Below are 14,804 nucleotides of genomic sequence, written 5' to 3'. Positions count from 1 at the left end.
TCCTACATGCCCCAGGGACCGCTAGCTGTGCCCTGTGCTTGAATACTGACAGAGGTGGGGAGTGTTCAGACTCGGGCAGCCCTCAGCTGGGGGTCCCCACCAAGATGTCTGTTCCCTCCCTCTCAGTCTGCCTGCGCAAGGAGGGGTTGGGGTGACTGCTCCAGCTCCAAAAGTAGCTCCGAGAAATAACCCCAGCTTCAAGGTATAGCTGATGCCACCATCTCCCACCTTGACTTCTTGGCCTCAGACAGGGAGAAGACATAAATTAGAACAGGAGGAGTGAGTTGATACATCTGCTTTGCTGTCTAGATGGTGCCTCCTATGAAACAGGCCTCCAGACCTATGCCAAGACAAGCATGTGAAGCTGTTCTTTGTGCAACATGGGCCAGCGTATCCCCACACACTTCTTTTCAGGTCAGCCCCCCAAGAGCATCAGCTTTCCTGTGCTTACATTGTTTCACATCCAGGCGCTGCACGAGTGGGACATCCTCTCTGATCACTAATGCTGGCATCGCAGCTCTAGATAATAGGTGCAGCTAAAGCCCACCTCCAGCAGCACAGACCGACCTCTAACTACAACTCACCAAGCTCTGGACTCCCTCCAATGTACCCCCTCCTGGCCAAATGGCAGCTGCCTCACCCACATACTCTTTCTCATAAATTTGATGCGCTTCTTGGCCTCTTCCAAAGGCAGATAAATCATACCTGGGAGTCCCAGAGCTGTTGAAGACCTTCCTATCTGCTCTTTGATAACCTGGCATATTAAACTACGTGCTGCCACCTCATTCATAGCCCTCCCGCCAGCTCGGGCTGTTGACAGGACACCAGCTGCAGAGCTTGCTTTCCCTCAAAACCTCTTGGGAAGCTGGTGACCACCCTCTCAGCAGAAGGGGCAACATCTGCCATTATCTTGGACATGTGCAAGCCAGACTATTTGCCCTGAAGTGTGCAGTTGCCCCTGAAGGCCTGTTACACCTCCCATTAGCTACGGCTGTTGCTTCATGAATTGTTCCCACAGATGCTGCTGTTGCACAAGGTGAACACAGTGTCAGCCAACGGCTGTGGGAACTCCACCTCTGCAGCCAAAAAACCTCACTGGCCTGGGGTGCAGGAGGCAAGACCAAACATTTCTGGTGCTGCTGCCACAGGACAGGCAACATAATGTTGTCTCCAGCAGTAAAATCTTCTCCAGCTGGCCTGGCTCCACACTGGAGCAATCAGAGAGTAATGAACACCAAGCACAACTCCTTTGCCCACCTCTCAGGCTGTGTTCTTACCACAGGTAGTGCCTTGGCTTCCCTACCTGCCCCTTTTCAGCAGAGGCACCTGGCCGGGCTGGTGCTTCATGCATTGACGTCCAGGACACACTTATAGCCTGACAGGAGACCTTGAAAGCAGACTGGTGACTTGGGGCTGGGGGGTTTGCAGAAGTTTGGTAGAGCCATCTCTGCCCTGGCCTTGCCACCCCCTTACCCCCTCCAATGTCTTCAGCAATCCCACCAGACCAAGAAAAGCCAAGGTAAGACAGACACAGCAAAACGCAAGGAGCATCATCTAGTGCTCATCTTGCTCCGCATCATCGCTCTCCTGGCCTCAGGAATGCAGAGAAGGCTTGGAAAAACTGAGAGAGACACTCCATTACAAACAGGACAAAGATTTATTTCCATTACAAGTGAAGTAGAAGAGTAAATACAAAAAATCTCCAATACATAATAAAATGTTCTCCTGGGCTGTAACAATCCACCTCTTTCCCAGAGTCAGTGCAGCACCTGACTGTACCAGAACTTGGGCAGAGCAGGAATCAAGAGGCTCTGTCCTCTGAGGAATGAGCACTTTCAAGGCCTTTCTCTCTCCTCCTCTGTGCTTACACTTAAGTGTTTCCTACAGCACTATAACCTAAACCTATTAGACTCTTCTCCCAGAAAAAAAGAGACTAGTTTGAAAATTAAGACTAGCTTTGCTAAAAGGAGGCCCCTCAGATATTTACAATAAAGCTTCCAGAAATCAAAATTTTTCCTTATTCTGGATGGTGCCTGAGAACTACAAGCAAAGTGCCCAGCAAAAATACATTGAGATCCAAATGTTTAACATATCCCCATGGCACATGCATACATTTGAGATCCAACCATCTAATATATCCCCATGGCATATCCCCATATCCTCACGACCGGCCCAACCCCATGGCTCCCCAAGGATGCAACAACCTTGTCCTCCTCTGCCAGTGGTCACGCGTGAGACACAGGGCCAGCACATCCTGCTGCCACAAGGGACAGACCTGCAGTGTTCAGCACACCCTTTGCATCTGAGCCTGCACAACTCAGAGAGGTTGCAATAGCCACAAAACCATGACAGTGCTGGTGGGAAGGGATCTCTGAGTCTCCAGGCCTGCTGCAAGCAGGAGGTTGGAGTATTGCAAACATTAGCACTGGGCAGGTATAGCCTTGTCTATTTTCATCTCAAAAACCCCAAAGGGCGGAGACCCCACACAGACGTATTGTCCCTTGAAGGGTCTGTGTAGCTCTTCACTGAGCACGAAGCTCCTGCCCAGGTTTTCTAGCTGCTTGTGGCTGAAGGTGAAGCAGTTTGTGGCCATGTGCCTTGATGCAAAAGGCTCATCACTGCACCTGCTGCAGAAAGTATACTTTCTAGGTATGTCTGGTTTACCTAGCTTGTAGGTATAAAAGATCTGGAGAAAAGTAAGAACAAGCATCTAGACTTTATCTGCAAACAATATGCAACTGAACCTACCCAATTTGTGCCTTCTGAGTCATCAAGATCTATCATGGATATCCTCCAGACACTGCGTTTTGCTCCCTGAACTTGCTACCAAAGCTATCTGAGGTCAGGAATAGCTTACACAAGACCTGTATCATCACTGATGACCTTGTTTTTAGACTGAACCTTAGACTAGCACCAGGGTTGGAGGAGAGAAAAAAATCAGGTTGAAGTAATGGGGAACAAGGGCCAGAAGACCTCTAGGCTCAGGAAAATGATCTGATCCACACTGATAACTGCTCTTACAGGAAGAAGGAAGGCATTAGGAGGCAGGACAATTCCTCTCCCAGCTACCCCTAAACCAGAAAGAGGTCTGCATGACTTGCTAGCAAAGGGATGCAGTCCAGTCCTTGCAGCCAATAAAAGCAGAGAGCTAGCAGGCAGCTATCAAAAAACTAAGAGTGAAACCAAGTGTACGGCTTCTTTTCCAGCTGGTGAAGGGAGAAGTTGGGAGAGGATCTGGCGAGACCTGCCCCAGGCTGAGGCAGTCAAGATGCAGAGGCAGGGCTCTGCGCCTGGACACACCAGGAGCAGGAAGGACACAGAAAGAGACAACGCTGCTTTTCTGGAGGGAAAGCAGGGAAGGGGAAAAAATCTGATTCACCTGACCACACCAAAGATCCGAATGACACTTACACTTGCCCCCAGTGACAGCAACGAAACCACCCCAGCTCTGTGTGCAGGCAGCAGAGCTTCCTGACATACTACAAAAAGATCTGGATGGACAAGGGGCAGCAGCGCCAGGCCAGCCCCAGCCTCCCAGCCCATGAGGTACCTTGCCCACCACGTGCTGTCCTCACCATTCTGAGAGAGGGATGGGTGCTGTGAATCTAAAACTCATCTCCTACCTCAGAGCCCCATGGAACGCAGGTATACAACTTCTGTCCAGCTACTGCAGAGGGCTTTAGCCTCCTCCACCCAAACTGCACTGTGGGGACATCCAGCCACCTTCCTGCTCCATTCTGTTTTCTTCCTTGCATGTCCCACTTTGAATACCTGGACCTTAGTACCCACCCACAGAAGGCAAGGACCTGCCTCTACACAATTTTCATCCTGCTGAGGACCTCATCTAAAAAATCCTCCATGGACCAGAAGGTACAGGTGTCTTCATGGGATCAGAGCTCTTTGCAGCAGTGCATAGCAGCAGGACACAGGGCAGTAGACAGGAAATGAGACTAGGAAAGTGCTGAATGGATTGAAGGATAAACTCCCCCGTGAGGACAGTCAAGTTGCCCAAAACCACTGTGCCATCTCCATCCTTGGAGTCTGACAGGGCTCAACTAGGTAGGCCTGAGCAGCCTGGTCTGACTCAGAGCTGACCCTGCTTCTAGCACAAAATTGGAACAGAAACTTCCCAAGATCTCTTCCAACCCCAGTTATACTATGATCTGAATCTTTCTGTGGTGAGAGAGACCCTGGTGCACCCTCTCTGCTCTTCCAAAAGCTCCTGCTGAGGCTCTGGCTGCACTTTGCACCTACCTCTCCCCAAGCAAGGCTCCATCACATGGCAGTATCCCTCACCAACCTCCTCAGTCTTGGTAACACTGGCTCCCGCTCCACAAGAAAAAGTAGCTGGATAAGGAGATCTGGACAGCAGCAGGGTTATATCTGCTCCCACTCTGCTCATAGCCCCAGGCAGAGCCCTGAACATCCACCACCTCTCCAGGCCCTGATGGGATCTGTTGGGAGGGATTTCCTTGAGTTTCCCCATGGATCTATTTTCAAGCCTTTGCCTCTCACATCCATTCCTATCAGTTGCCCCCTCTATGTTTTCCTCTAGCCTTTCTTCCATCCTAGGGAAGCTTGAAAGGGGAGCAAACGAAGATGAAAAGGCACTATGTCCTGCCTCTCCAACTTGTTTCAGGATGGAAAGTTTGCCCCCATAAATGCTGATTTCTCTACGCTACAGACAGAGTTGGGCTGACCTTAGGATAAAAGTAATTTAGGTTGTAAGTACCTCCGTAGACCTCTGGACCAGGTGTCCACTCAAAGCAGGTCAAAATTCAACATTGGATCCAACTCCAAAGACAGATCAGGTCACTCAGGCTCTGTTCAATCAAGCCGGGAAGACCTCCAAGGGCAGAGATACTGCTGCCTCGCTGGGTCTCTTTTCCAGCAGCTGAGCGTGGTCACAGTAAAAGTTTTTGTACTTCCGATCCCACCATTCTCTTAATGCCTGCAGCACAGAGCATGAGCCCTGGAGGGATCTGACTTGCTGTGTTTGGCTGCAACCTCAGCATCTAAACCTCCTCCAGCCTGGGCTGCGTTGTTGGTGCAGTAACTGATGTGACAGCCCTGCACATCATGAGGGACACGCCACCACGTTAGTGCCATGCATCCCACTTTTACAGCTTTGGCTGCACAAGGCTGGGGAACGCTTCCTCCTGCCTCCCTCCTCCCCTGCCCCAGCAGATGTTTCGTTCTATACATAAAATTGTCAACAGTGGAGAGACTTAAAAGTGAGATCCTCCCGGGTAGACCTGGGGGCTCAGTTGGTTGTGCCAGGAGGGTGGGAGCCTGGCAGGAAGCTTTGAGCACCTGCCTCAGGAAAGGTGTAAGAGAGGGAAGGGCTGTTTGCCCCATTCAGGCACTTGGGAGCCCCTAGGGCTTCTCCAGTGAGAGCCAAAGGGGCTGGGCAGGCCCCCCTCAGCCGGCTGCGGCGCTCCTCGACGGGCAGCCCGGGCAGGTGGCAGGATGCGGAGGTGCAGCCCAAGGTCCTCCAGCATCTTCCCGGGCGGCCCTGGGTCCAGCTGCGTCGGGCGAGCCCCACAGCCCGGCCTCTCCCGGGCTCCAGTCCGCGCCGTCGGGCCGCCCGGCCTTCTTCCGGGCCGGGTCAGAGCGCCGGGACGAACCTGTCGGGGCCACCGGGGTAGGTGCCGTGCCGCGGGCCGGGCTCGGCGGCGCCCAGCTGCCCTCCGGCGCCGTAGGCGTGCGGCAGCGGCGGGTAGTGCGCGGGGGAGCGGCGGTCGTAGAGCCCGGCGGGGGCGGGCGGCGAGGCGGGCAGCACGATGCGCCCCGACGGCGCGTACAGCTGCCCGGGGCCACCCGGCGCGTAGGGCCCGGGGGCGGTGGGCAGCGGGGCGTAGGCGTGGGGCAGAGCGGTGGCCGCGCAGCCCTGCGCGGGGAAGGCGGCGGCCGTGGCGAAGGCGCAGGAGGCGGCGGCGGCGGCGGGGGCCGGGGGCAGGTCGGCGGCGGGTGGCGGGGCGGGCAGCGGGAAGAGGCGGCAGGGCGCGGCGGGGCGCTCGGCGAGGAAGGCCGGGTAGGTGGAGAGGTCGCTGCGCTTGAAGCGCTTCCTGCGGCGGAGGAAGGAGCCGCTCTCGAACATGTCGCGGGCGTGGGGGTCCAGCATCCAGTAGTTGCCCTTGCCGGGACGGCCGGGCTCCCGCGGCACCTTGACGAAGCAGTCGTTGAGGGTGAGGTTGTGGCGGATGCTGTTCTGCCACTTGCGGGGGCTGTCGCGGTAGAAGGGGAAACGCTCGGTGATGAAGCGGTAGATGCCGCCCAGCGTCAGCCGCCGCTCGGGCGCTTGCCCGATGGCCATGGCGATGAGGGCGATGTAGCTGTAGGGCGGCTTGCCCCGCTCCGCCGGACGCTTGCGCCGCCGCCGCCCGCCCCGCGTCCCCGCCGCCGCCGCCGCCTCTTCCCCCGGCGGCGCCGCGTCCGTCTTCAGCGGCGGGGGCGGCGGCGGGGGGCCCGGCGGCAGCCGGCTCTCGGCGGTCATGCGGCCGTCGGGGCGGCCCCCAGCCGGGCCGAGCCGAGGAGGCGCAGCGCCGCTCCGCCGCGGCTTTTATGCGGCGGTGTCCAGCGGCTCCGCGCCCGGGCGGCCGGCACTCCCCCTGCAACGCCCCGCAGCCCGGGAGGCGCGGGCAGGGCCGGGCGTGCCGCCGCCGCCGCCGCGGTCAGGGGCAGCGCCCAGCCCCGGCAACCCCCCCTCTCCTCCCGCCACCCCCCCCGTGGTCCCCATCCCCAGCGCCGTCGGGACGCCGCCATCCCGCCGCCGTCGGGAGCGCACAGCGCCGGGAGAGCGGCGGGCACCGGGCGGAGCGAGGGCGTCTGCGGGGTCCCGGTGCGGGCGTCTGGGCACGGCTCGGCAGCTTTGGGGCCGCTTGGGCTGGCGGCCAGCGGGTGCGGGCGGTGTGGGGCCGCCGCTGTCGCAGGGGAGGCTGCTGCCGGTCCGCGGCGCGGAGCAGTCGGCTCTTGGCGGTGTCGCACCTGGAGCCCCATGCTCCTGCCCGGTAGAAACGAATGAAACGTGCAAAAACCCTCGGTGACTGATCGGCGTGGGGAGTGATGGTGAGTGCGGGCTCAGGCAGTGGGATTTGTGTGCGGAGCCGCTCGGTGAAATGCATGCAGACTGGGGCCCTCACCTCCGGTCCCCAGCAGCAGTTCGGCACAGAGCTGGGCTGCTGTGCCCCTGGTTTAACCATGATCTGACTCTTTTGTCCCTGATCCTTGTGTCGCAGGACCTCCAGGTGCATGATGCTTCCTCCCAACCAGAAAGAACACCAGGCTCTCCACAGGCTGCCGTTGGGACATCCTTACCTGCCAGCACCCTCCTGCTTGCTCGGATACTTGGGGCTGAGGGTCAGACCCTGGGGCTGAGGGTCAGACCGCAGGTCTGCGGGTCAGAACAAGTGCCATGAGTGCATCCTGGTGAGGAACATGTGCCCAGGACTTGTACCCCTGTGGCACCCACCTGCAGGGCTGGGGGCAGCGCAGCCTCCTCGCCTGCTGGCATGGTGATCCTTGGAAGCCAGAGGACAAAGTGGATGGCAGGAGGTGCTAGAAGTGGGATTGAAAGGGTCAGTGTGCGCGGGTGTGCAGAGAGGGATGTGTGGGCATGGCAGGCTGATCGTGCACAGGTACATGGGTGTGCAAGGGCACTGGGGCTGAGAGTTTGTGCGCAGGTTTGCGGGTGTGAACTGACATGCAAGTGTGTGTACAAACATGTGCTGGTGCGTACAGGTGTGTGTGGCTGGACCCAAGGCGTGAGTGTCCAAAGGTGTGTGGAATGGATATGGGCAGATGTGTGCAGAGGAGTGGGTGTGCAGGGAGGTGGATATGCTTAGGTGCGCAGGTACTGTGCATGGCTGTGCAGCTGATCCTGCCCGTGTCTTGGTGCCTCCTGCCAGTTCTCCCAGAACTCAGGTAACCAGTGCACTGCTGAGTCTTATCTCTGTGGGAAAAGCTTTCCCAAAGCCCTCTTGGCCATCGCACAAATGATGTTTAAGGGAGCGAGGGGAGGTGGGAGATGTTCATCCTAGTGAAACAGAGCTGCTTTGGAGGTTTCCAGCAAAGTTGTTTCTCTGCTTGGAGAAAAATCTATGTGTGTGAGGATCCATGCGCATGCAGCAAAGAAACCCCAGCCCTAATGTCTAGCTAAATAAGGGTATCCCAGAGTCTTTGGCCACCTGCTTATTTGTGCAGTTTTCCAGTGATCTGGGAATGAACTGTGGAGCTAGCAGAACAAACTGTGAAGTGGCTCTCTCTGAGGACCCATGTGTGTGGTCCCAGTAGCTGGATTGCAGATGTGTGGCCGTATTTCAAATCTCAAGCTGCAGAGTTTGTGCTGAAAGAAAAATCAGCCTCCCATACTGACACCTGTGTTCTTGAAGTACACAAAACACTAGGGTAGTATTACCCCAGAGGAACTAAGAAACTCACTCCTTCAGCACCAAAGGAGAGCACTGAAGCTGCCACGCCTGCAGTGCTTTGCCGTCTGGCTCACGGGAAGCTGTAGCTGGGGTTGAATTTTCTTACCAGATTTTCCAAAAGGCAGTGTGGTACTTCAGTCACCTATGGGGCTGCGTGTCTCTCTGCGCCATGCCAATTTTGTGCCTCCAGAGGGCAAAATCAGATCACACTTCACTTTGCACTTGTAGAGGACAGGGAATGAAAGAGATGTGTGCTGAGGTGGGATGGTGTGGCTGAACAGCTGCTTTTGCCATCCCTGCTCATGATGAAAATCCTTTTCCAAGAAGGCACTTTCCTTGGCAGAGCCCAGCAAGTAAGCAGAGTGAAATGGATACCCAAACAGCATGTGCTGGCTGTTGTCCCTTCTCCTTCCCTCATCATGCAGGTTAAACTGTAGTGGCAGTATTTGTGAGTGGAGAGGGACTTGTATAGTGTGGTGGCCTGGAGACTATCCTCAATCTGTCATTATCATCAGCCTATTTAAAAACATGTTCAACTCTCCATGCTAGGAGCAGGTGTACATCCCATTTTAAGCACTGGTGTCTCTTTTGAGTACCAGTTCCTGTGGGGAGGCAACTGTGGGGAACATGGAACTCTGCTCACCCAGGTGGATCTTAGACTGCAGATTTCCGTCTGTAAATCAAAGCGGTGCTTGTTGCTGGAGCAGAAAAGTTGGTGCTTTTCATGCTCGTGAATATTTTGTTTTCTGTTTTGTTTCAGCTGTGTTGGAGGAGGCACAAAGGTAAGTAAAATGGAAAATGTTATGCATTGATTAAAAGTTTTGAGTTCTAATGCAATAGAAAATGTATGATATCTTCAGGAGTATTAGCCATACAAAAGCTATAGCTTGGACTTTCTTTTGGTCCTGGGACAAAGTTTAGCATCAGCACTTTTCTGTCTAAATTTCCTAAATCTAAATCTCACATCCTATCTACACTGAGATCTGCGGCCTTCAACTGGGCAAAGTCCTCCTTGATTTTGAGACTAGGCAGTGCAGAGTATACCCTGCACAAGGGCATCTTGCCTTGGCCTCTCAGGACTGGAGTCTGTTAGTACTAGTAGGTGCCAGGGAATTACCTCAGCCAAAATTCCATGTACTTGGAGCTCCTAGAACAATTTCCAGCCATGGAAAAAACCCAGTCCTTTAGGCTTCATTCCCCACTCAGTTGCTCCTGTATTACAAGCCACACTGTTGAGATCCCTCAGGAGTAAACTACTGGGAAGCCCTGCTCTCTGTTAGCCCTGTTACCTGAGTGGCTTCTCCCACCTCAACCAAACCAGAGGGAACTGGACATTAAATGTGTGGACAGCCCTTTCAGGTGCAGTGCACTCATAGTTTTGGTTCCACCATCAGAGTTCCTCTCTTCTTTGAAGGGAGGAAACGTTTTGTTTTGCCTGTGAGTCCCAGGAACAGCAGAGCTGTATTTAATGTGCTCCAAGTCAAGGGTCCAGCAGTGCCAAAATCCCAGATTGGATTGGCTGCACACAGATGAAGTGAGAGCACATACCCTCTGGCACAGCCAGCATCCCAAGCTCAGTTGCATCTGTGATGGGACAGAAAGTTTGGGTTTTTATTGGCTCTGTGTTTGGTGCAAGGAGTCTCCTTCTCTGGAGACATTCAAAACTCACCTGGACGTGATTCTGTGGCGCCTGCTCTAGGTGACACTGCTTTAGCAGGGGGTGATGTTCAGAGGTCCCTTCCAACCCTGACCATTCTGTGATTCTGCAATTTTGCTGCTGAATTGTGGAGAGCATCACAGCCAGATGCTTCATGACACTTTGTGACAAAGGAGCCCTACTTGCAGCTCATGATTAAGATCTGAGAGGGAACCACAAGCCTGAGTCTTTTGGAGCAAGACAGGTGATGGGGCATCCTTCATTCACTTCCAGAGCATGTGTCTGCAAAGAAGTGTGAAGTGTCTGAAGTCAATGAGCTTTAGGTATCTTGCACCTGGCTGGAGTTAGTGGGAGATAAACACTTTATACCCAGAGTGTGGTATGGGGACCAAGATGAAACCTCTGAGGGAGAACTGATGTGCAGCTGTCATATGGAGTCCAGTTGCATGGCAGAAGAGGGACTGGAAAGCAACAGACTAGTGGGATGTGTCCACTGCATATTTGCATTAGATGTTCACATGTGTTGTGGGAGCGAGGTTTCACTCTGCATCAGTGGCCTGGCTGTTTATCATCTGTCCTGTTTTTCCAAATTAATACTGCTGCTCATCCCCTGGTTGAGTTTTCTACGAGAACTTGGGACTGCAGGGAAAAGGAATTGCTTGCTGAGAGCATCACATGGATATAGCCAGGCTCATGAGGAAGGCTTGAGTTACCTGTTGTAGTTACTCTTCTGTAGAAAAACCCACAATCCGTGATGATTTTAAAACAGGCCATTTCTCAGGGCTGTGTGAGAGAAAATTTGTCTGGGGCAAGAGGCGTGGGGAGCCTCCATCTCCATCCAGCATGGTTCCACCTGAGCTGGTCGGGAAGGCAGCAAGAGGGGCCACCCAGCATGCTTGTCTGAAAGCCCAGCAGCTCCCCTGGCTCATGGAAGGCCAGCAGGCTCTGCAGAGGGTGTGCTGTGGTAGGTGAAGGTGCACATGAGCAGGGCAGGGCAGGCTCTTTTTTAGAGCAGAGCATCACCCTTGGGACCCCCTGCCCCACTGCAGGGGATTCGGTGTGAGTGCCATGGCAGAGGGTTGGCACAGAGCAAGGGTGATGCCCAGCAAAGAAAGAGTGCTGGTGGTGCACTGGGGCAGGATCCCTGTGCATTGGTGCCAGCTGGGAAGCGACTGGCAGAGGTGGAGCTGGGGAGAGGTGTGCATGAGGCTTAGCGTGGGCCAGGAATGACTCTTGTGGTGAATTAGGCACACTCCGTACTGGGTTTCATGAGAAGGAGCACGACTTCTCATGCAAACCTAGGTCTGTGCCAGCACTGCCTAAACAGTAGGTTAAACAAGAAACTTTCCTGTGCAAACTGGCAACAAGAGACTCATTTCGCTAAGGTACGGAGCCACAGACTGAAGCAGTTTGGAACACTATGTGTGACATAGGCAGCAAGGAGCAGACACCTTCTTGGTGGAAGCGCAGTGGGTCCAGCCTGAGCTGGGTGGGCCATGACACATTCATCCTCCTGCCAAAGCAGTTTTGAGAGCTGGTTTGCAAGAGAATGAGCTGCCCATTCTTGCCTTTGCACCACCAAGAAATCACTGGGAGTTGAGCACATCTGTCAGATGCTGTAAAGAGAGGGAGCTGACTCTTTCTGAGAACATGCAAAGAAGATCAGGCTCTCTTCTATAAGCTGAAAATCACTTGCTATGCTTTTTTTTCTGCAGGTGTTGTGAGGTTTGCATGGCTCTTGCTCCCCTGAAGCCTGTGCATTTCAGTACCTCATGAAAATCTTCCGGATGGGTATCTTTGAATAGCCATCAGGCTCTGTTGGCATGGAAATAAGTTCTTTCTGTTTTGCCTATCAAATGGCCTATTTGGCCAGTCATTCAACAGTTTTGAGAGGTTTAATCCCCTCTAAGGGTCGCCTATTGGCATTCACACTCCCCGTAGCAAGGTTCGAGGTTCGCCTTTCCCCTCTGAGTCCTCCCTGTGCCTTGAAGCCTCCCATGGTCACTGCAGGCAGCTGTGTGCATGGCATGGTGTCAGTCAGCTTTGGGTATAGTTACCTCTATTTGTGTCCCAGTGTGACAGCAGAGTAAGGCTGTTGCAGGAGGCAGGGAAGCCAGCCAGCCAAAATAATTCTGCATGTGGGGCCACCGTCATTAGCGTTGCTCATGCCACTAACTTTGGTAGAACAGGTGAAGACCAAGCATGTAGGACAGTGGTGGCTCAGATCTTGTGGGGTGAACATTTACTCTATGTTTGCCTGCTGGGACCTGTCTGCTCTGCTGGGTCACAGTTGGCATCACTGTCATCTGATGGGAGCTCCTGCAAGGGGCCCACAGGAACAGAAAGACCCTGAGGCATGTGGAAGGGAAGGGTGACTTGTCATCTGAAGCCAAGTTTTGCTTGCTGGAGTGCTAGTTCATCCCTCTCTGCAGCTAGTGGTAATATCTGATGCTTGATAGAAAACGATGGGACGCAGCAGTTTAGAGAGACTTGTTTATTGCTTGCTTTGGAAGCTGGGAATTTTATTTAAGAATAATTATTTAAGTTAATTAATTGCCTTATGTGAACAAAATATCTTTGTAAATCTCCTGCTTTTACTTCAGTAAGTTACTTGGAAAGAAATGTTTATTTTCTTTTTCCTTTGTGGCATACAGAACCACATTGCCCTGGACATGGGCTTTTTCCAAAAGTAGCTCCCAGTTGAAGCTGAGGAGCCTCATTGGGCTCTTTCCTGGCCTTGGGCACACCAGCTGGATGCCCACAGTGAGGAGTGCACATCAAGTCCTGACTGAGGCAAGGAAAATTGTTCTTGAAGTGGCACGTGTGCATGCACTGGTGTGTGCATGTGTGTGCCTGTGCAATATATAAAGCACCACTGAACAGTAAATTGCACCTTTGGGTGCTGTGGGGTGAATTGTGAGTACCACTGCCATCAGTGCATTCAGCTGTCAGATAGACACTGATGAGGGGCTGGTAAGACCCAGTGCTCCGAACTGCTGTAATTCTGTGCTGGAGGGATGTAAATAGCCTTTATTTAGCAAACAAAATGTTAGGTGGGGGTAGTTTGAGTTTATTGGCACTGGCAGACAAAATCTGAATACTTTTACAAAGAGCTCCTGTTTTTTTCCCTGGGCCTTTTTGTCCTCATTGCCACTCTCTGACCCTTTAGCAATCACCATGGTAATTACCAAGTAATGCCCTATTCACAAGTACCTAAAGAAATTTACTGGAGTTTTGTTTGAGCCTGTAGCAAAATGTCTAGCCCCAGATGAGGAAACATGTTATTTCTCAAATGCAAAACTTGGACTAGATGATCTTTAGAGGTCCCTTCCAGCTCAAACCATTCTATGACTCTGTAAGACTGCGAAGGCTATGAGTAGCTGGAGTCCTGCTGAAGTTAACAAACTTGCGGAGGTTTACACTAGATGAGGATCTGTGCAACGTTTGCCTGAGGCTGTACATGTTTCTAAAAGTGTGTAGGTCATGGTAATCTGGATAGAAAGAAATGTTTTTAAGTTTCATGCTGCTGTTCAAAATGTATGCTGTATTGTGTGTATTTCCAGGGACAGCATAAAGTTTCAGAAATCTCTCTTGATTTTGGACAGTCTGGACTTAATTGTTCTGTGCCACTGGGCAGGTTTTGCAGAGGGGCGGTGTAATCTCTGTCCTTGGGGCTTTTTAAAACTTGGCTGGTTGTGGCCCTAAGCAAGCTGATCTAACTTGGGGCATAACCCTGCTTTGAGCTTTTGCTGGACCAGAAACATTGTCATTTCTGCAGTGCTCTGTTACTGTGGGAGAAACATGATTTCCGGGAGTTTTGTCAAGTCAGCTCAAAGTGCTGTCAATGATACAGGAAAATGACCCATGGACAGAAGCAAAATGACTTCTCAAAATGCCAGGTGCTTGGATCTTACTTCTCCCAGCTGGCTCTGATAGTTTTGCCTATGCAGTTTTGGTCTTCACATGCAAATCACGTATTTGCCAGCATGCTGGACCATTATCAGAAAACAGATTTTCCAGAAACTATTTAAATAGTCACCTCCAGAATCATGTTTTGGACAGGGAAAGAGAATGGGAGTGGCATCATTCTGAAGCCTTTGAGTTTCCCTCCTCTTTGTTCTGCTGCAAGACAGTGCAGTTTTTGCTGTGTGGGAGTGTGCTGGTTTTGTCTGCGGTGGAGTTAATTTTCTTCACCGCAGATAGCATGGGGCCATGTTTTGAATTGGTGCTGGAAACAGCGCTGATAACACAGGGATGTCTTTGTTGCTGCTGAGAAACGCTTACACAGAGCCAAGGGCTTTCCTGCTTCTCCCCCCAACCCGCCAGCGAGAAGGCTGGGGGGGCACAAGGAGCTGGGAGGGGACACAGCCGGGACAGCTGACCCCAGCTGACCCAGGGGATGTGCCAGGCCACACGGCGTCATGCTCGGCCTATAAAGCTGGGGGAAGGAGGAAGGGGTGGGACATTTGGAGTTACAGCATTTGTTTTCCCAACTGTTACACGTGATGGAGCCCTGCTTCCTGGCATGGCTGAACGCCTGCCTGCCGCTGGGAAGCAGTGAATGGATTGCTTGCTCTGCTTTCCTTGAGTGCGCGGCTTTTGCTTTGCCTATTAAACTGTCTTTATCGCAACCCACGAGTTTTCTCACTTTTACTCTTCTGACTCTCTTGCCCATCCCACCAGGGAGGAGCAGTGAGTGGCTGTGTGGGGCTGAGCTG

The 14,804-nt window shown here is 53.1% G+C and overlaps 1 protein-coding gene across 1 annotated transcript; it reads right to left on the bottom strand.

The window, feature by feature from the left end:
• Window positions 1-3,296: 3,296 nt before the first annotated feature.
• Window positions 3,297-7,379, bottom strand: FOXE1 (forkhead box E1). Its single transcript, XM_055699588.1, has one exon. The coding sequence runs from the start codon at window positions 6,494-6,496 to the stop codon at window positions 5,609-5,611; it is 888 nt and encodes a 295-aa protein (XP_055555563.1). The 5' UTR covers window positions 6,497-7,379; the 3' UTR covers window positions 3,297-5,608.
• Between the last annotated feature and the right edge of the window lie 7,425 nt (window positions 7,380-14,804).

The sequence above is a fragment of the Falco cherrug genome, chromosome Z (genome assembly GCF_023634085.1).
Source record: "Falco cherrug isolate bFalChe1 chromosome Z, bFalChe1.pri, whole genome shotgun sequence".
Classification (NCBI taxonomy): domain Eukaryota; kingdom Metazoa; phylum Chordata; class Aves; order Falconiformes; family Falconidae; genus Falco; species Falco cherrug.
Note: the sequence above shows the minus strand (reverse complement) of the source record. Positions and strands in the feature narration are given on the sequence as shown.

Coding starts and splice junctions, on each gene's coding strand:
- FOXE1 (XM_055699588.1), bottom strand. CDS start 6,496: ATGACCGCCGAGAGCCGGCTGCCGCCGGGCCCCCCGCCGCCGCCCCCG.